At 36.8% G+C, this 22,723-nt stretch overlaps 1 protein-coding gene across 3 annotated transcripts in view; it reads right to left on the bottom strand.

Moving 5' to 3' along the window:
- Positions 1-22,723, bottom strand: part of UNC13C (unc-13 homolog C) — a 753,954-nt gene that overhangs the window by 320,896 nt on the left and 410,335 nt on the right. For all 3 annotated transcript variants that reach the window (XM_050799780.1, XM_050799781.1, XM_050799779.1), the window contains 2 exons: positions 20,675-20,790; positions 18,261-18,424 (listed from right to left, as the gene is read on the bottom strand). In XM_050799780.1, coding sequence (XP_050655737.1) covers positions 18,261-18,424; positions 20,675-20,790 — 280 coding nt within the window. The remainder of the gene's footprint in view (positions 1-18,260; positions 18,425-20,674; positions 20,791-22,723) is intronic.

The following is a 22,723-nucleotide window of genomic DNA, read 5'->3' as shown; positions in this document are numbered from 1 at the left end:
CTTCCCAGTAGGTAAAGCTGTTTCTCCTTTCCCACACCTTTTCACTTTATATCCATTAAAGAGTACAAAACTCCCAAGATTCTAATACTGCCTGTACAATAGGGAATGAGCAATGGGATGTGAGGTTACTTAGAAGAAAGGGCTGGAAGAACACTGGGAACAATATACCCTGGGGATTATGTAGAATCTTTTATGCTCTGCTTTTAGCAAGACAAAATTTATTGGTTGTTTACGTTGTTCAGAAAAAGATATATGCTTAGAAAATCCACAAATAGAAGCTAAAAAATATTTTTCCCCAGTCTAAAAGAGTACCTCATTTGAACAAAGAAATAGCAGAAAGTGGAAAATTTTTAGGGGCTGGTCTTTCAGTTTAAAGTTTGCAGGTGGATGCTGACAACATCCAGGTGGTCAGCAAACATGTATTCAAAGAAACCCTGTAAGTTGCCAAAAAAAGCAGGATAAAAACATTTTACTATCTCAACACACACACACACGCACACCAAACACAAATAGATATGTGTATATGTCTGCATGAAAACACAAAAACAAATACCAAGCAGGAAATACTGCTAAATTATACGATCATAGTGTTATCTCTGGGTGGCATTATACATTTGTGTTATTTAAAAAATGTACATTGTGTATTTTTAAATGTAGCATTAACACATTTTATTACACTAACCAGAAAAAATATATAAAATATACATCTTAAATTTTGCTAATTCAAATTTTGCCTTTTGTTGATTTTAAGTCTCTTTGTAACCTTAAGCACTAATAAGATAATTTAAAATGTTTTGTATTCTTGTTTCACTAAATTATTTATTTCCATATATTTTCCTTTTGAAGAAAACTACATAACCTTTAAAGTACATAATGCAAAATTGTATAACCTATCATATTCTAAAATACCACTGAACAAGAATTTTGTTGAAGTCAAACAAATCACAAAATGACTTTTCTCTTTCAAAATGTATTACTGACAAGTAATTTCTAGTTATGAGTACATGTCTCATGATATAATAAAATTACTATAAAATAAATACCAGTTTAATTTTACTTAATAAAATATATCAAGAATTTTAAAGATATTAATGAAATTATCTTGGTGCCTAAGTTCCTAAGGCAAAATAAAGGTATGAGAATGGTGAATATGTGAAAATCAAAAAAGGCTAATAAGAAAACCCCAGCATTGAAGATGGCCGAATAGGAACAGCTCCAGTCTCCAACTCCCAGCGTGAGCGACACAGAAGACCGGTGATTTCTGCATTTTCAACTGAGGTACTGGATTCATCTCACTGGGGAGTGCCGGACAATCGGTGCTGGTCAGCTGCTGCAGCCCGACCAGCGAGAGCTGAAGCAGGGCGAGGCATTGCCTCACCTGGGAAGCGCAAGGGGGAAGGGAATCCCTTTTCCTAGCCAGGGGAACTGAGACACACAACACCTGGAAAATCGGGTAACACCCACCCCAATACTGCGCTTTAAGCAAACAGGCACACCAGGAGATCATATCCCACACCTGGCCGGGAGGGTCCCACACCCACGGAGCCTCCCTCATTGCTAGCACAGCAGTCTGTGATCTACCGGCAAGGCAGCAGCGAGGCTGGGGGAGGGGCGCCCGCCATTGCTGAGGCTTCAGTAGGTAAACAAAGCTGCTGGGAAGCTCGAACTGGGTGGAGCTCACAGCAGCTCAAGGAAACCTGCCTGTCTCTGTAGACTCCACCTCTGAGGACAGGGCACAGTAAACAATAACAAACACAGCCGAAACCTCAGCAGACGCAAACGACTCTGTCTGACAGCTTTGAAGAGAGCAGTGGATCTTCCAACACGGAGGTTGAGATCTGAGAAGGGACAGGCTCCCTGCTCAAGTGGGTCCCTGACCCCTGAGTAGCCTAACTGGGAGACATCCCCCACTAGGGGCAGTCTGACACCCCACACCTCACAGGGTGGAGTACACCCCTGAGAGGAAGCTTCCAAAGCAAGAATCAGACAGGTACACTCGCTGTTCAGAAATATTCTATCTTCTGCGGCGTCTGCTGCTGATACCCAGGCAAACAGGGTCTGGAGTGGACCTCAAGCAATCTCCAACAGACCTACAGCTGAGGGTCCTGACTGTTAGAAGGAAAACTATCAAACAGGAAGGACACCTACACCAAAACCCCATCAGTACGTCACCATCATCAAAGACCAGAGGCAGATAAAACCACAAAGATGGGGAAAAAGCAGGGCAGAAAAGCTGGAAATTCAAAAAATAAGAGCGCATCTCCCCCGGCAAAGGAGCGCAGCTCATCGCCAGCAACGGATCAAAGCTGGATGGAGAATGACTTTGACGAGATGAGAGAAGAAGGCTTCAGTCCATCAAATTTCTCAGAGCTAAAGGAGGAATTACGTACCCACCGCAAAGAAACTAAAAATCTTGAAAAAAAAGTGGAAGAATTGATGGCTAGAGTAATTAATGCAGAGAAGGTCATAAACGAAATGAAAGAGATGAAAATCATGACACGAGAAATACGTGACAAATGCACAAGCTTCAGTAACCAACTCGATCAACTGGAAGAAAGAGTATCTGCGATTGAGGATCAAATGAATGAAATGAAGCGAGAAGAGAAACCAAAAGAAAAAAGAAGAAAAAGAAATGAACAAAGCCTGCAAGAAGTATGGGATTATGTAAAAAGACCAAATCTACGTCTGATTGGGGTGCCTGAAAGTGAGGGGGAAAATGGAACCAAGTTGGAAAACACTCTTCAGGATATCATCCAGGAGAACTTCCCCAACCTAGTAGGGCAGGCCAACATTCAAATCCAGGAAATACAGAGAACGCCACAAAGATACTCCTCGAGAAGAGCAACTCCAAGACACATAATTGCCAGATTCACCAAAGTTGAAATGAAGGAAAAAATCTTAAGGGCAGCCAGAGAGAAAGGTTGGGTTACCCACAAAGGGAAGCCCATCAGACTAACAGCAGATCTCTCGGCAGAAACTCTCCAAGCCAGAAGAGAGTGGGGGCCAATATTCAACATTCTTAAAGAAAAGAATTTTCAAACCAGAATTTCATATCCAGCCAAACTAAGTTTCATAAGTGAAGGAGAAATAAAAACCTTTACAGATAAGCAAATGCTTAGAGATTTTGTCACCACTAGGCCTGCCTTACAAGAGACCCTGAAGGAAGCACTAACCATGGAAAGGAACAACCGGTACCAGCCATTGCAAAAACATGCCAAAATGTAAAGACCATCGAGGCTAGGAAGAAACTGCATCAACTAACAAGCAAAATAACCAGTTAATATCATAATGGCAGGATCAAGTTCACACATAACAATCTTAACCTTAAATGTAAATGGACTAAATGCTCCAATTAAAAGACACAGACTGGCAAACTGGATAAAGAGTCCAGACCCATCAGTCTGCTGTATTCAGGAGACCCATCTCACATGCAGAGACATACATAGGCTCAAAATAAAGGGATGGAGGAAGATTTACCAAGCAAATGGAGAACAAAAAAAAGCGGGAGTTGCAATACTAGTCTCTGATAAAACAGACTTTAAACAATCAAAGATCAAAAGAGACAAAGAAGGCCATTACATAATGGTAAAGGGATCAATTCAACAGGAAGAGCTAACTATCCTAAATATCTATGCACCCAATACAGGAGCACCCAGATTCATAAAGCTAGTCCATAGAGACTTACAAAGAGACTTAGACTCCCATACAATAATAATGGGAGACTTCAACACTCCACTGTCAACATTAGACAGATCAACGAGACAGAAAGTTAACAAGGATATCCAGGAATTGAACTCATCTCTGCAGCAAGCAGACCTAATAGACATCTATAGAACTCTCCACCCCAAATCAACAGAATATACATTCTTCTCAGCACCACATCGTACTTACTCCAAAATCGACCACGTAATTGGAAGTAAAGCACTCCTCAGCAAATGTTCAAGAACAGAAATTATAACAAACTGTCTCTCAGACCACAGTGCAATCAAACTAGAACTCAGGACTAAGAAACTCAATCAAAACCGCTCAACTAAATGGAAACTGAACAACCTGCGCCTGAATGACTACTGGGTACATAACGAAATGAAGGCAGAAATAAAGATGTTCTTTGACCAATGAGAACAAAGATACAACATATCAGAATCTCTGGGACACATTTAAAGCAGTGTGTAGAGGGAAATTTATAGCACTAAATGCCCACAAGAGAAAGCAGGAAAGATCTAAAATTGACACTCTAACATCGCAATTAAAAGAACAAGAGAAGCAAGAGCAAACACATTCGAAAGCTAGCAGAAGGCAAGAAATAACTAAGATCAGAGCAGAACTGAAGGAGATAGAGACACAAAAAACTCTCCAAAAAATAAATGAATCCAGGAGTTGGTTTTTTGAAAAGATCAGCAAAATTGACAGACCACTAGCAAGACTAATAAAGAAGAAAAGAGAGAAGAATCAAATCGACGCAATTAAAAATGATAAAGGGGATATCACCACCGACCCCACAGAAATACAAACTACCATCAGAGAATACTATAAACACCTCTACGCAAATAAACTGGAAAATCTAGAAGAAATGGATAATTTCCTGGACACTTACACTCTTCCAAGACTAAACCAGGAAGAAGTTGAATCCCTGAATAGACCAATAGCAGGCTCTGAAATTGAGGCAATAATTAATAGCCTACCAACCAAAAAAAGTCCAGGACCAGATGGATTCACAGCTGAATTCTACCAGAGGTACAAGGAGGAGTTGGTACCATTCCTTCTGAAACTATTCCAATCAATAGAAAAAGAGGGAATCCTCCCTAACTCATTTTCTGAGGCCAACATCATCCTGATACCAAAGCCTGGCAGAGACACAACAAAAAAAGAGAATTTTAGACCAATATCCCTGATGAACATCGATGCAAAAATCCTCAATAAAATACTGGCAAACCGGATTCAGCAACACATCAAAAAGCTTATCCACCATGATCAAGTGGGCTTCATCCCTGGGATGCAAGGCTGGTTCAACATTCGCAAATCAATAAACATAATCCAGCATATAAACAGAACCAAAGACAAGAACCACATGATTATCTCAATAGATGCAGAAAAGGCTTTTGACAAAATTCAACAGCCCTTCATGCTAAAAACGCTCAATAAATTCGGTATTGATGGAACGTACCTCAAAATAATAAGAGCTATTTATGACAAACCCACAGCCAATATCATACTGAATGGGCAAAAACTGGAAAAATTCCCTTTGAAAACTGGCACAAGACAGGGATGCCCTCTCTCACCACTCCTATTCAACATAGTGTTGGAAGTACTGGCTAGGGCAATCAGGCAAGAGAAAGAAATCAAGGGTATTCAGTTAGGAAAAGAAGAAGTCAAATTGTCCCTGTTTGCAGATGACATGATTGTATATTTAGAAAACCCCATTGTCTCAGCCCAAAATCTCCTTAAGCTGATAAGCAACTTCAGCAAAGTCTCAGGATACAAAATTAATGTGCAAAAATCACAAGCATTCTTATACACCAGTAGCAGACAAACAGAGAGCCAAATCAGGAATGAACTTCCATTCACAATTGCTTCAAATAGAATAAAATACCTAGGAATCCAACTTACAAGGGATGTAAAGGACCTCTTCAAGGAGAACTACAAACCACTGCTCAGTGAAATCAGAGAGGACACAAACAAATGGAAGAACATACCATGCTCATGGATAGGAAGAATCAATATTGTGAAAATGGCCATACTGCCCAAGGTAATTTATAGATTCAATGCCATCCCCATCAAGCTACCAATGAGTTTCTTCACAGAATTGGAAAAAACTGCTTTAAAGTTCATATGGAACCAAAAAAGAGCCTGCATCTCCAAGACAATCCTAAGTCAAAAGAACAAAGCTGGAGGCATCACGCTACCTGACTTCAAACTATACTACAAGGCTACAGTAACCAAAACAGCATGGTACTGGTACCAAAACAGAGATATAGACCAATGGAACAGAACAGAGTCCTCAGAAATAATACCACACATCTACAGCCATCTGATCTTTGACAAACCTGAGAGAAACAAGAAATGGGGAAAGGATTCCCTATTTAATAAATGGTGCTGGGAAAATTGGCTAGCCATAAGTAGAAAGCTGAAACTGGATCCTTTCCTTACTCCTTATACAAAAATTAATTCAAGATGGATTAGAGACTTAAATGTTAGACCTAATACCATAAAAATCCTAGAGGAAAACCTAGGTAGTACCATTCAGGACACAGGCATGGGCAAAGACTTCATGTCTAAAACACCAAAAGCAACGGCAGCAAAAGCCAAAATTGACAAATGGGATCTCATTAAACTAAAGAGCTTCTGTACAGCAAAAGAAACTACCATCAGAGTGAACAGGCAACCTACAGAATAGGAGAAAATTTTTGCAATCTACTCATCTGACAAAGGGCTAATATCCAGAACCTACAAAGAACTCAAACAAATTTACAAGAAAAAAACAAACAACCCCATCAAAAAGTGGGCAAAGGATATGAACAGACATTTCTCAAAAGAAGACATTCATACAGCCAACAGACACATGAAAAAATGCTCATCATCACTGGCCATCAGAGAAATGCAAATCAAAACCACAATGAGATACCATCTCACACCAGTTAGAATGGCGATCATTAAAAAGTCAGGAAACAACAGATGCTGGAGAGGATGTGGAGAAATAGGAACACTTTTACACTGTTGGTGGGACTGTAAACTAGTTCAACCATTATGGAAAACAGTATGGCGATTCCTTAAGGATCTAGAACTAGATGTACCATATGACCCAGCCATCCCATTACTGGGTATATACCCAAAGGATTATAAATTATGCTGCTATAAAGACACATTCACACGTATGTTTATTGCAGCACTATTCACAATAGCAAAGACTTGGAATCAACCCAAATGTCCATCAGTGACAGATTGGATTAAGAAAATGTGGCACATATACACCATGGAATACTATGCAGCCATCAAAAAGGATGAGTTTGTGTCCTTTGTAGGGACATGGATGCAGCTGGAAACCATCATTCTTAGCAAATTATCACAAGAACAGAAAACCAAACACCGCATGTTCTCACTCATAGGTGGGAACTGAAAAATGAGATCACTTGGACTCAGGAAGGGGAACATCACACACCGGGGCCTATCATGGGGAGGGGGGAGGGGGGGGGGGGGGGGGAGGGGGGGTAGGGGGGAGGGGGGAGGGATTGCATTGGGAGTTATACCTGATGTAAATGATGAGTTGATGGGTGCAGCACACCAACATGGCACAAGTATACCTATGTAACAAACCTGCACGTTATGCACATGTACCCTACAACTTAAAGTATAATAATAATAAATAAATTAAAAAAAAAAAAGAAAAGAAAAACCCAGCATTTCACTTAATGCTACTTTTCTTTCCACTAGATATTTTATTACCAATTTCAATAACAAATTAGCATTACCATAGTTTTTCTTATAAGCTAATTAATCAGCAAAACTTTTGTTGTTTGATTGAAAGGAAATATAAATATGTCAAAAATTTAAATATGACTCATAAATTTAGTCATAGTTAAATTAAACACTTTTTAATACACCTAAAGTTTAAAGATACAATACCTAGGAGTTGTTGCCACCTCTTAGAACTTATATTAAAATGATCTTGTTGGAAATAACTAGTGACTTGGGAATTAAACAAACAGTTGAGAGCCAAGATTAAAAACTTAGTCATTTGATACTGATTTCACAAAATAAAATACTGAAACTGAGCAACAGAATTATCAGGTCATTCCAATGAGTATAATTTTTTTCCCAGTTTGGTAAAAATACCTATCTTTTTCTAGAAACTGTGATTAAAAGCATGCTAAATTAAAGAAGGTAGTTCCTAGTACCAAAACAATAGTCTATGTTGAACTTGCCTTTTCATGACTCTAAATAGTAAATGATTAGGCAACAGATATGATAAAGATGGTAGTAGTATACATCAAAGTACACATTTCTTGGATGGTTGAAGGAAAAAAGAAAAATAAACAATTCTTAAAAAAGGAAAAATATGAATCAGTATTAGTGGCTACGTTCCTTTGAAACCTTGAAGAAATGGTCAGCAAAGTGTGTGTGTGTGTGTGTGTGTGTGTGTGTGTGTGTGTGTGTGTATCCATATAGTACGCGGAGGGGTGGAAGGAATCTGGGTGGCCAATTTAGAGTTAAAAGTACCAAGGCATAAAGATGCTTCATGCTAAACCTAGCCCTCTACTGTGACCTTAAAAAGTAACTTCATCACTTCTAGATTCAGTTTTTCCACCTGCAAAATGAAAGGATTTTTAGAAGATCCAATCCTTACATGCTCAAACATGCTATGCCTTTCTGAATATAAATAACATGTTGGCTGTGTCCAACTACATTCATCACTTCTCTCCACCATCAACATTTGATGCTATTGCAGCCAGGGGTTAGGAAAAATAACAAGAAAGCACTGGACACAGAAGTCAGCCTGAGGCAATCTTTGCTCTTTGCAGAGCTTTCAGCTAATGGGCTTCTACAGGATGTTCAGTTTGGCAAGATGTCCGCCTCCGAGTTTGTGCGGGTTCTCTCTTTATGTGTAGTTACAGCCAAAGCAAACTTTTTCTTGCTTCTAACTATATCCATTGAAAATCATTTACTTTCATCAGCTACAGTTCTAATACTACTTAAATTATTCTCAGGGTGGAAATAGGATTAAAAGTACAACCAGTAATTAAAAATGACTGACTCAGAAGTGCTGCAAACCACCTCTTCAAAAACCAGAGAATATATCTTCAAAAAAAAAAAAGGTAAAAATGTACTGTTGCAGTCTCTGGAAATGTTTAATATTCTCCCTTAGAGACATGATTAAAAACAATGGATTATTAACATTAAAATAATTGACTTTACTTTTGCAAGTAAATGGTGTTAGTGTCAGAAGAATTCAACAAATGGAATTTTAGTTCCATGGGAAAAGTTCGAGTAATAAACTCTAAAATGATGATACTTATTGCAAATAATGAAACATGGCACTGACATAAAAATAGACACATAGATTAAAGGAACAGAGTAGAGAGCCCAGAAATAAATCCACACATTTACTGACAAATGATTTTCAACGAGAATGCCAAGTGCACACAATGAGAAAAGGATAATCTCTTTAATAAATGATGTTGAAAAAACTGGATGTCTACCTGCAGAAGAATACAATTTGACCCACCCTTATCTCACACCATATAAAATATCAACTCAAAATTGATTGAGGACTTGAATGTAAGACCCAAAACTATAAAACTACTAGAAGAAAACATAGAGGAAAAACTGCGTGACATTGGTCTCTGTAATGAGTTATTAACTATAACCACAAAAGCACAGGCAACAAAAGCAAAAATAGACAATGGGACTGCATTAACCTAAAAAGGTTCTTCACAGCAAAGGAAACAGTCAACAAAGTGAGGAGCCACCCTACAATGTGGGAGAAAAAAATTTGCCAACTATACATTTAATAAAGGGTTAATATCAAAAATATAAAAGGAACTCAAATAATTAAACAGCAAGAAAAAGAACATGATTAAAAATTGGGCAAAGGATCTGAATAGACATTTCCCCAAAGAAGACATACAAATGGCCAATAGTACATGAAAAATATTTAACATCACTAATCATCAGAGAAATGCAAATTAAAACCACAATGAGCAATCACCTCACTCCTATTAGAATGGCTTTTACCAAAAAAGGTAAAAGATAACAAGCCTTGGCAAGGAGGTGGAGCAAAGAGAATCTCATACACTGTTTATGGTAATGTAAATTATTACAGTAATTATGAAAAACAGTAAGAAGCTTCCTCAAAAAGTTAAAAATAGAACAATTATACAATATATTATTTCCACTACTGGGCTTATAGCCAAAGAAAATAAATCAGTATGTCAAGAAATATCCGCACACCCATGTTTATTGCAGCATTACTCACAATAGCCAAGATATGGAATCAACCTAAGTGTCCACTGCCAGATAAATGGATAAAGAAAATGTATATATATACAGTGGAATAGTATTCAGCCATAAAAATGAAGGAAATTTTGTCATTTGCAACAACATGGATAAAAATGGAGAACATTATGTTAAATGAAATAAGCCAGGCACAGAAAGACAAATACCATATGAACATCTCACTCATATGTGGAATATTAAAAAAAAAAAAAAAAAAAGAGGAACTCATTGAATTAGAGAATAAAATGGTAGTTACCAGAAGCTGGAGTTGACTAGCGGGGTGAGTGTTAGGAGATGTTTGTCAAAGTATAAAAATTTTCAGTTGGATAGGAGGTATAAGTTCAAAGTGTCTATTGTACAGCACGGTGACGATAGTTAATAATAGTGCATTGTATTCTTGAAAAATGCTAACAGCTTGGAAGTATACCCATGACAAAAATAACTATGTAATGTAATGTATATGTTAATTAGCTAGACTTAATCATTTTACAATGTATATATGCTTCAAAACATGTTGTATATAATAAATACATAAAATTTTATCAATCAATTAAACAAAATTAAAAAGTGAATAATGAGGTAGTTACTGGCATGTTTTTGGCTAAAGCAACTGCTACAAAGTTATTAACCATGAATTGTCAAAATATTATTGGCCTAATATATATTTCAAATAGCACATCTGGATTAATGTTACTTGCTATTGTTGAACAAAAAAATAAAACAATCCTCTAGCTCACATGCCAGTTCAGGGACAGGTGTCCAAAATCATACTGAACTTGTGGTTTTCAAAGAATAGAAATGCCTTTCATCTAAAGTTTAAAAATAATCAATGAACAGAAGAGGAAGGTGATTGGAAAGATGTACCGAAAGGAGATTATGATTCTTAGATTGTTAGAAGCAATTTCAGAGATACTATGCAAAATGAAAGGGAAGACCATCTGCATTTCTGATGTTACAAATACACTAAAACAACGTTCATCACATTTGCTCCCCCAAATCCAGCTCAGCATTCTAACTTATCAATGATAAGTTAGAATTTTATTCATTCTTGTCGCAAAGCTGACCCAAACACTTAAATGTCACTTCTCCTTTGACCAAAAACATCATAGCTTCTCAAAGATGCTATGGGTTGCTAGAATGCAATTATGGAGATTTTGAGTACAAGGGCAATGGTGTGTGATTGGAAAATAAATAAAAGGCACAGATTTTAGAGGAAGACAGAAGTTGAAGGACAAGTAAGGGTGGGACCCTCAGGCTGCCCATCAGCTTTCTCTGACACTTCTCATCTGTGCTTGGATTTGCTTCCTCTATACCTAGGCCCTTCCAGACCCCCTGTTTGTTATTATTTAATTTTTTCATTCTCTTCCCCCTAAATCAGGAACTTACTAGAGGCAAGAGCTATCTTTTACTGCTATTTCCCCATTGCCTTGTGCTGTGGTCTGAACAGTTGTGTTCATGAAAAACTCATCTGTTGAAACCTATGACTCAAGGTTGTAGTATTACAAGGTGAGGCTGTTGAGAGGTGATTATGTCATGAGTGGGGAGCCCCTCATGAATGGGATTTTAGTTGTCTTATGAAAGAGGCCCCAGAGAGCATTCATCCCTTTGGCCATGTGAAGCTTGCACACAGTGAAAAGATAGCCATCGATGAACCAGGAAATGGCCCTCATCGGACACCAAACCTGATGGCACCTTAATTTTGGACCTTCTAGCATCCAGGGCTGTAAGAAATAAATTTCTGTTGTTTATCAGCCACTCAATTTATGGTATTTTTTTATAGCAGCCTCACAGACTAAGACATTCTATGTAAGTCCTTATACTTACATACTCAGAAAATGTCTATTGAATAAATTAATTTCGTCTTCTGGAATGTGAGGCTCATGGGAAACTAGACTGACTTTTTGCTTACTGCTGTAACCATAGAAACATTTCTGGCACATGATAGGCACTGAGTAAATATTTCTTAAATGAATGAAAGACGCCGTTAAGTAGCACTCTTTTTTTACAAGTAGACTCTTGGCTCAAGCAGTTAAAACAGACTGGTGACTTTAAAGTAATCTGTATCCAAACAGTTCTGATTTAAATACAAATTAGATAAAGATGGCCAATGTCAGGGTCCAGGTTGTTTGTTAAGCACATCAAGGTAAAAAACACTGACCTAATGCTTTCCTCTCCTTTGGTACTGTAGAGGCATAACCATAGCCTAACAGAATCTCAGACTTTGTGAGATATCTTAGCCTTCATGTTACAATAAATGACTAATTAAACACTCAAGAAAATGTATTTTCTTGACAGAAATAATCTCCAGAGGATGGTTTAATCCTTAATGACCGATATAAAATTCCCCAGATGTGTTCAGCTGTGAACAATTAGTCTTTCAAAACACTATTAGGAACATATATAATGCATATATTGATGAGAAGCATCAGTTGATGAAAAGCATCAAGAACTCCCAAAATATTGATGATGGAAACAAGTTCTATGCCTCACCCCATGATGCAAAATATGTGGAATGGTGTGTTCCTTAGAGAAGGGGAACAGCCTCTCATTCTTACTGTCATTAGTTAGAAAACTAGTTTAGATGGATGGTTGCATTTGCCATGTGGGAACAAATTCTTCAGGTCCTTAATCAATCACCTGTCCAAACAGGAAAATTGCAATCCCTCTCCTACTGATGCAGGCTCCAGAACAAAGGGTCATTTTTATGTAATGGGTAGGGCTAATAAATGGTACCCCCACAGAAAATATTATGTGGAAAGAGGAGTGCTTTATAGTAAGCTGGCGGTAACCTGGAGCACTGGGACGTTCAGTCCTAATGCTTAGGTTTACCAGCAAAATAGTTTCAGACTCTTTTGTCTGATGAGAAATTCACAGGAGAAAAATTCAATAGTGTACTACCAGACTATGACTTAAAACATACTTCCCCTTATTTACTTCTTCTCCAAATCCATCTTCAAAGAAATGGGAATGTGCTCAAAAGAAACCAAGAAATCTCTAATAAAAGAGGAAGATTATGAAGTTACCTGGGGATCTGGCTAACCCTAAAGAGTATTTAAATATCAAAAGAAAGTACAATTTGATTTCTGTTTTTGATCAAATGGTGTCTAGGAAAATCCACAGATTTAAGGAGTTTTGTCTTTTTCAAAACTGGTAAGTATCCTTACTACACAGACAAGCACCATTTCTTCCTTGTAGCTGAGTTTTCCAATTTTGTTTTTTTTAAGAATTAAGAGGAACTAATTCTGAGACAGGCTTCAAATGTTGCGTTCTAGGTTTTGTTGTTCTTTCATTAGTTGGTTGGATGGCTTTCCGGTTACTTTTATTGTTGTTGTTCCTTGACACAAGGTTTCAGAACAACAGAAAAATACGGATTCATTAGTCAACCGGTTTAAATTAGAAGATAGATGTATTTATAAACAGTTTTTTTTTTTTTTTTTTTTTTTCAGTTGAGTTAGTCCTTGACCAGCAATAGCTTAGGGCTCAAGTTACAGTTCAATTGCAAAAGGATCATTTTAAAAATATGGTGGAAACTATCTCTGAAAGCTGTATTTCAACTCCTGATTGAAAAAAAAAGTCAGTACTCTGAAACTTCCTCAAATTTTTAAAAATGATCAATAAATGTAGTGTGCTCTCACCCTTATTACAACATAAATGGTGACATAGAACCCTCTATCAGCTCAATTAAACTTTTCATTTTCACTTTGTTTTTGGCAACTGAAAAACTCTGGCATCTAGAAACACACTAGGAGAAGGCAAAAATAAATGGAATTCTGATAAACAACTTCTGCCTCTGATTCACTCAATTGCAAATATGTATTGAGTTTCTATCATGCAACAAGGGAACTTCTTGTAAAACAGTGATGAAAGATATGATTCCTCTCTTCAAAATTTCAATTTGTAAGTCCTGGAATAGAATTCAAGTGTACTCCTATGCTGTTCCATTCTATTATCTTTCCTGAATATAATTACAGATTACAATTATATTAACAGATTAAGATAAAATGAGTACATGTATATTTTTGTATAAAAACAGTAATTTCTAATAACTAATGAATACCAATAAATAATATTGGTATTCATAAAATCTTTATTGGTACAACAGAGATTGTATCTATGTTGTTAGTAATTTCCTTAGGATTAATCAGATTGTCAACAGAATTTTTTTCTTCTGGCAAAGTAATGGAAAATTTTGTACTGACAAAGCAAAAATTGCACCAAAGTTAATTAGACAAGGGAATTTTTATTAAGGTTACTGCAACAGGGACAAGATCAGGCAAGGGTTTTTTTTTTTTAATTTTTGTTTTTTAATTCTCAAAGGAACAGAGAAAGAATTTACAACTGTAAGTTTTCTAAAGTAAACGCTCTAAGGGAAAGGAGGTCAGGGGCCTGTGGGTTTAGGTCATTTGGAATCTGCAACAGCTGGGAGGAGATGGACCTCAGGGCAATAGAGGTAGAAAGAAGCCTATCTAAAGTTTTGCTAAGCTGGGAAAAACATTAGGGTTGTCACGGTAAGTATTTAGGGCTAAAAGAAACATGTGATACATAAAAATGTTTTTAAATCAAATGTATAACCAAAAGTACACATAATCTACCACATTATTGTCACTGAAGTTTAATTGTCAATGAATCACAAAACCTAAGGCATTCTTTTTCTTTATTTCTATCTGCCTTGTTTTCACTCCTTAGACCAGTGAATCTATGACCCTCAGGCCCTCATGCCAAACCCTGACCAAATCCTGAGTTTCTGTTTTTTAAAATAAAGTTTTATCAGCACACAGCCATTTCCATTTATTTACTTCATATCTATGACTGCTTTGCACTAAGCAGTGTAACAGAGACTGGTACAACTACAAAATATTTACTATCTGGCCCTTTACAGAAAAAAAAAAAAAATGCCAACCCCTGCTTTTAGACAGTTGTCTAGTGTGAACAGAAGTTTTTGCCTTTCTTGAGTATTGTAAATACAATAAGACACAATTTACCTGCAGGTCACTTGCAAATAAATATCGAAAATATTTTTGAAAAATACTTATCTTTTACTTAGATTGAGAGGCAAGATTTACCACATTATACAATGTAATAAAATAAGGAAGTGCTAATTCTCCTCTTTTCAACCATCTACGTGATACATACTTAGCATTTTTCTGTATTCACATGACTATGTTTCTTAGAACACAGAAAAGATGGAAATGAACGAATCTAACATCAGCTCCCAGAGATATTTTGGAATAAATTTAACCTAATCTTTTCTTTTAATGGGATTCTATCCAGCAGCATGTTCTTTTGATTTTTTAACCTACCTTTCTTTAGGCAGAACAATTCATTTCCCTTAGACTGTTCATCATAGTTGCATTTTAATTGTGCTGTGACTTTATACTAGGTGTTCTGAATCATAGCCTTTGGCATAGGATGGAACAGATGTCAAAGTCATGGACTCCCTTATGGTTGATCAATTATAAAACAAGCTCCCTCCAAAGTAGTGAGCTCCCTGTTACTGGATGTGGACAAACAAAGGGATGGTAACCATCAGTCAGGGAACCAATCACAAAATTTCCAGATTTGAGAGGGAGGTTCAATCGGGAGATCTCTAAGGTTTCTTTCTTTTCATGTCTAAGAATCTATATATCTTTATTATTTAGCATAAGGACATGCTGTGTACTGGAAAAGCATGCACAATTTCTCTATCAGTAATTATCATTCATGCTTACATTATGTTGTTCTAGAAATATGATTAGAGATTAAGGGCTATGAAGAGCAGACTTTGAAAAGAAACACTGATAGCACTGAATCTATCAATTACTTTGGGAAGTATGCCCCATCAAGCTACCACTGACTTTCTTCACAGAATTAGAAAAAAACTACTTTAAATTTCACATGGAAAAATAAAAGAGTCAGCACAGCCAAAACAATCCTAAGCAAAAAGAACAAAGCTGGAGACATCACATTACCTGACTTCGGTAACCCAAACAGCATGGTACTGGTACCAAAACAGATATATAGACCAATGGAACAGAACAGAGACCTCAGAAATAATACCACACATCTACAACCATCTGATCTTTGACAAACCAGACACGAACAAGCAATGGGAAAAGGATTCCCTATTTAATAAATGGTGTTGGGAAAACTGGCTACCCATATGCAGAAAACAGAAACTGACCCCTTCCTTATACCTTATACAAAAACTAACTCAAGATGGACAAAAACTTAAACGTTAAACCTAAAAGCATAAAAACCCTAGAAGAAAACCTAGACAATTCCATTCAGGACATAGGTATGGGCAAAAACCTTCATGACTAAAACACCAAAAGCAATGGCAACAAAGCCAAAATTGACAAATGGGATCTAATTAAACTAAAGAGTTTCTGCATAGCAAAGGAAACTATCATTAGAATGAACAGGCAACCTACAGAATGGGAAAAAAGTTTTGCAATCTATCCATTTGACAGAGGACTGATAACCAGAATCTACAAATATCTTCAACAAATTTGCAAGAAAAAAACAGCCCCATTACAAAGTGGGCAAAGGATATGAACAGACCATTCTCAAAAGAAGACATTTATGCAGCCAAGAAACATAAGAAAAAAAGCTCATCATCACTGGTCATTGGAGAAATGCAAATAAAAACCATAGTGAGATACCATCACATGCCAGTTAGAATGGTGATCATTAAAAAGTCAGGAAACAACTGATGCTGGAGAAGATATGGATAAATAGGAATGCTATTACACTGTTGGTGAGAGTGTAAATTCGTTCAACCATTGTGGAAGACAGTGTGGCGATTCCTCAAGGATCTAGAACTAGAAATACCATTTGACCCAGCAATCCCATTACTAGGTATATACCCAAAGGATTATAAATCATTCTACTATAAAGACTCATGCACACATATGTTTATTGCAATACTGTTCACAATAGCAAAGACTTGGAACAAACCCAAATGTCCATCAATGATAAACTGGATAAAGAAAACATGGCACATATACACCATGGAATACTATGCAGCCATAAAAAATGATGAGTTGATATCCTTTGCACGGACATGGATGAAGCTGGAAACCATCATTCTCAGCAAACTAACACAAGAACAGAAAACCAAACACTGCATGTTCTCACTCAAAAGTGAGAGTTGAACAATGAGAACACATGGACACACGGAGGGGAATATCACACACTGGGGCCTGTCGGGGGGTGGGGGGATAAGGGAGGGATAGCATTAGGAGAAATACCTAATGTAGATGACGGGTTGATGGGTGCAGCAAACCACCATGGCACATGTATACCTATGTAACAAACGTGCACATTCTGCACATGTACCCCAGAACTTATAGTATATTAAAAAAAAAAGAAAGGAAAGGAACACTGATTTTGGATCAGTCTTCATTCATCATTAAAATGATTGAAATTGACTGATTATCTGGGCCAGTATCTATTCAGTTCACATGAAAATGAGATCTTGTTGTTAATATGAAAAAAGTCATCTAATATATGCATATAAATAATTTGCATATTACACCTGGTATATATCTGAACCACTTGCACTTATAAACTTAGACCAAGTCTCAAAAAGTAAATTATGGGGAAGTAACGAATACTTCTGTTCATTACTAAACCCTTACTGAAATTCAGTTCTGAATCCTCATTGAAATTATAATAAGTCATTTCTGTAGCATCACATTTTTTATACGGTTTGGGTTCTATGAGTGCTAAATAAATCTTTGTTTTACTGAATTAGCAGTACTGCTATAAAGATGAGAAGGAAAGACATATTCTAATATTTGGAACAAGACACCCTACTAGCTCTGGACCTGTCTCTCTCACTAACAGGCTTTGTGACCTTGGACAAACCAGGACTTTAGTTACCTCAGATATGGAGTAAGTCGTTGACTCTCAAACTTTGAAGTATATAAGAATTACCTGGAAGACTTGCTGAACCATAGGTTGCTGGATTCCACCCTCAGAGTTTCTGATTCAGTAGGTCTGGGATGGGGTGGATAATTTGCATTGCTAAGTTGCCAGGTGCTGTTGATACTGTTTGTCAAGGAACCACACTCGGAGAATAGAACAAGGATTGGAGGATGGTGGTAATGAATTACCAAGTCATTAATACTTTACAGCTGTAAGAGTGAGTAGTCAGCATCAAACATGCACGGTGAAATATAATTCTCTTTTTAATCAGTTTCATTTGAATTAGAAGTGAGATGAATGCTCCTTTCTTTCTTTATATTTTAATAGAGAAATTGACCACGTAAATGTTCTGTAGTACTTACGTCATAGCTTGATAAATGGATTCAATTCCATAACGCATAGCAAATTCATCAACTATTTCCTGGGAAGCATCATCAAAGAAAACCTTCCAGGCTTCATCCCCTTTGACTTCTGGGATTTTCACTCCACCATTAGATTTCACTTCAGTCAAGTAATGGAACAGATTCTAAAAGCAAGTGGTTTTTAATTGTTCAGTGATTCCTCAGAACAGGCCAGAAATATTTAACTAAAACTTTCAGTAAAATGCACTTGCACTGTCATTGCCTCTAATGTTTCATCAGCATCTGCAAGCAATAGGAATACCTCGAATTTTCATTCTAACTCAATTCATCTTTTATGCAAAATCTGCTTTGATTTCTGCCTGGGTAAAAGCACTGATATAAATATGGGAAGAAAGGACACAGTTTGATATTTAAGACAAGATGTCATAATAGCTCTGGATGGGTCTTTGACAGTAACAGGCTTTGTAACCTTGTCAAGGCTTTAGTTTCCTCAGCGAATAAGACATTGGTTCGCAAACTTTAAAGAGAATCACCTGGAAGGCTTATTAAAACACACATCGCCGAGTTCCACTCTCAGAATTAGATTCTATTACACTGCAGTTGAGAGGTTAGTTAGAGGTGTCACTGGCGAGTCCCTGACGCAAATGATACTTGTCTTACATCAAAAAATAGGAGATGAGGCCGAAGAATGTACCCATATTCACGTTCAAAGTGATAAAATACCTTCCTAAGGTACTTTAGGCAGTAAAGTGGGGTGGGTCTATACGGAATCAATGATTCAAATATTTGTACATACCAAACCATTTGCAGAAGGAAGCGTTTTTGCATGAAATCATTTCTACATGATAGAGCATATTTTGCATTCAGGGATTGTGAGTAAATTATGGTGCCCTGGATGAATAATGTGATTTTGACTATGTTAAGGCAAAATTTAGCTCTGTAAATGATACTAAAGGGTTTGGGCTGCAAAATGGTAAGAGTAAGGGCAATGACATGAGGCTGAAAGTGAATGTTGAAGAAGTTTGGAGTGATATAAAATTACTACTCTCAATTCCTTTTTGCTTCTAAGCTTAGCAACTGCTACTTTGATGAAGCCAGGGTAAACTGAAGAACTTTTTCTTAGATTTCAGTTCTTTCTGGTTCTTGGACCAGTAGAAAAGACTCTGTAAAGTGAAGTGTACTGCTATTTCTCTGACTGTACACACACTTTAAGGTCGGAATTCTTCATCATGCCATTTCAAGGGATTTCTTTTTATTGGTCTGAAAAATGAACCGTCTCTCGTGAGGGAATGATATCAGTGACCACAAAACTGTGATTATGAAATAAACCTAGGTCGTATACCTAATTACTGTGTGATATTCACACAATTTGAACACTGTTCCTCATTTATTTTTTAGTAAAATGGGATATATTTAAATGCATAAATTTTCATGAATATATTTAGAAAAAATAATATGCAAAAAAGTAAAGCTACCTTTCAGTTGTCTTTTTCTGAGGAATGTACTTTGTTACTTTGAAAAACATGAAGAAGAGTACATTCCTTAGCTTCCCCTATTTGTTGATATGAGACAAGTATTATTTGCCTCAGAGAAAGTCTCCAGTGACACTTCTAACTAACCTCTCAGTGACAAACATTCGATCGAATCTCAGGATGATTTACCTGTGCTTCTATACTGAGACACAAAAGGGAAATGGTGAAACTGTGCTTTTGATTGATGTTGGATGGTGCTTACCTCTCTCTAAGCCAACTAGGCCCTACCTTTTGGGTGAGTAACCACATCTTATTCTCTCCATACTCATATGTTTGTGGAAAGAGAAGTTAACATGGAGGAGTGTGCAGTGTGTATGAAACAGTTTGTTGTACTCAGAAACAGGAAGAAAAATTAACTGTTTATGACATTGGCTCCCAAAAGCCATTGAAACAGCACCACATTTTTATGTTTCTAGTTATAAATAGAGTCCTAATTAAATCTTCAATAAAGTCTGAACTCTAACTTGGAGTTCTCAAACACAGTTATGATTTGATCCTCTCCTGCATTACCAAACTACTGCATATTTAATGCTTCCAAAATATGTGCCATGACTCATTTCTTCAATCAATATTTTTATTACTCTCCTTCCCCTTTGGAAGAACGATAATTTTTTTGTATCTACTTATGCATTATCATCTTACTGCCTATTCACACCTGCCTCACAGGCTTGTTCTAAACTCTCATTAGATGACAAGTTCATCAGGGGTAATACAATACATAGAATTTATGATATCTTAGTATATCGCCTGCTGTAGTATAGAGTCAGAACTCCAGGAACCACTCTACAAATTCAATGATTTTTAAAACCAAATATTCTGTTTCATAATCCATAATCAAGAGTATTTCTTATATTTTGTATTAGTAAAATTCCATTTATTTACCTCATGTAAACAGGTATATTGAATATGATATGGAGCAACCTTCTCTTCTCCTTTTATCTCCACATTGATTTTCAATCGTATGGCCCCAGATACAGCTGACTTATCTGTCCTTTTCTCTGATAAAGCAAAAAAACAATTTGTCAGTCATGTCTGACAATAATGTTTTTCTCATATGACCTCTCAAAAGCTTAAAAAAAAAAAAAGACTTAAGTAGCTAAAAACTATTTTTCTGAGTCAGAGTTGCTTGTTAAGTAACCATAATGAGACCGCATGTGGTAGCTCTTGCCTATAATCTCAATGTTTTGGGAAGCCAAGGTGAGAGTATCACTTAATGCTAGGAGTTTGAGACCAACCTAGGCAACATAACAAGATCTAGTCTCTACACTTTTTTTTTCATTAGGCAGGTGTGTTGGTGCTTGCCTGCAGTCTTAGCTAATTAAGAGGCTGAGGGAGAGGATGTCTTGAACTCAGGAGTTTGAGGTTATACTAAGCTATGATCACACCAGGGCACTTCACCCTGTCTAACATAGTGAGACCCCATCTCTATTTAAAAACAGAAAAAAGTAACCATGATTCCCCTAAATACAATTTAAGATATTTGCCTATTACGTTATTGTAATTGTCAACTGTCTTATAGATATTCCAAATTTAAAAAAAAAAACTAATCAGAAGACCCTGCCATTCTCATATATATTTCTGTGTACTTGATCAGTTTATACAATGAAATTAAATAAGTTATTTGGCAATCAAAATTAAGAAAAACGGTGTATAAATAGGAAATCATTTTGTCTGAAAGCTGTCACTACTTGGTTTCTTTTCTTTCTGTACTTGAAAAGATGAGCCAAAGTTCTGGTTAATAAAAAAATGCTGCTAATAGTTTTCATTGTCAGTGATTTATAAAGACCGACAGTCTATAACCTAGGCTAACTTATAAGTGTTAGACTGTTTATTTGAATGGAAACAATGTATAGTCAATTTAGCCATAAAATGTATGTATGTGTTCAGTATGAACTGATCAATAGCTCTGAGATAAATAAAGGCATAAACTTCTAGGCTGTGATTGTAGCGGGGGGGTCCTAAGTTCAAGACCCATTTCTGGCAATCTGACTCATTTCACAAATGAAAATAGGATTTAGGCAAGTGACACAAAGTCAGTGCAGAGGACTTAAACTGGCCCTCTTTCTAAACATAGTTGTACCTTTAGCCATATAAGGTACAGTTAAATTATGAAGATGGCGTCCCTCTTATGGAACGTCTGATGACTTTTCACTTTTATTCTTTAATAGTCATTTGTGTTACAAAGATCCTTCCCTTCTAAGTGCCAGGATCATAAGTGATTTTCCTACTGGCTGAGAGGGAGTTGATTCTCAACAAATATTAAAATTCTCTGCTGGGGCCAAGAGAAATGCAAGACCTAGGGTCTTTTTGGTCACACACCTCTTTCCAGAACTCCAGGGGAATTTTGTTGGTTCTTTGATTTTTGACTGTTATCATCCTAAAGTATCTTTGGGAAGCAGACTCCACGTGGACACCCAAGGCTTTTGGTCAAAACTTCCTTTGTGTAGTAGAATGAATTTTAAGTGATGAGAAAGGTTGTATCAAGAATAGAAACAGGTTATTTGTTTGGATAGAAGGTATTCAGGGATTTTACACAAAGCTGAAAAAGGTAAAACCTGTACACACTCTCTCTTTTTCTCTCTCTCTCAAAGGTTAAACATCAGCAGTGAGGACAAAAACGTACTGAGGGTGAGTAGGTACAGGCTTACAATATTGTGTTTCATCATATTTTCATCTCATAGACTGAAGGACAGTTTCAGCATAAGAGCTGAATGGTCTACTAATAGCAGCATATTCAAATTCCTCAGCAAGTTCCTGAATATATACTGGTACATGGTTTTTTGGGTTCTACTTCTTCTTCTTCTTTTTTGTTTTTTTATTTATATACAAGGTCTCACTCTGTCACCCAGGCTGAGGTGCAGTGACATAATCTTTTAGTTCACTGCAGCCTCAGTGTCCTGGGCTCAAGTGATCCTCCTGCCTCAGCCTCCA

The sequence above is a fragment of the Macaca thibetana genome, chromosome 7 (assembly GCF_024542745.1).
Source record: "Macaca thibetana thibetana isolate TM-01 chromosome 7, ASM2454274v1, whole genome shotgun sequence".
Lineage (NCBI taxonomy): Eukaryota > Metazoa > Chordata > Mammalia > Primates > Cercopithecidae > Macaca > Macaca thibetana.
This window is presented reverse-complemented; position numbering and strand designations above follow the sequence as displayed.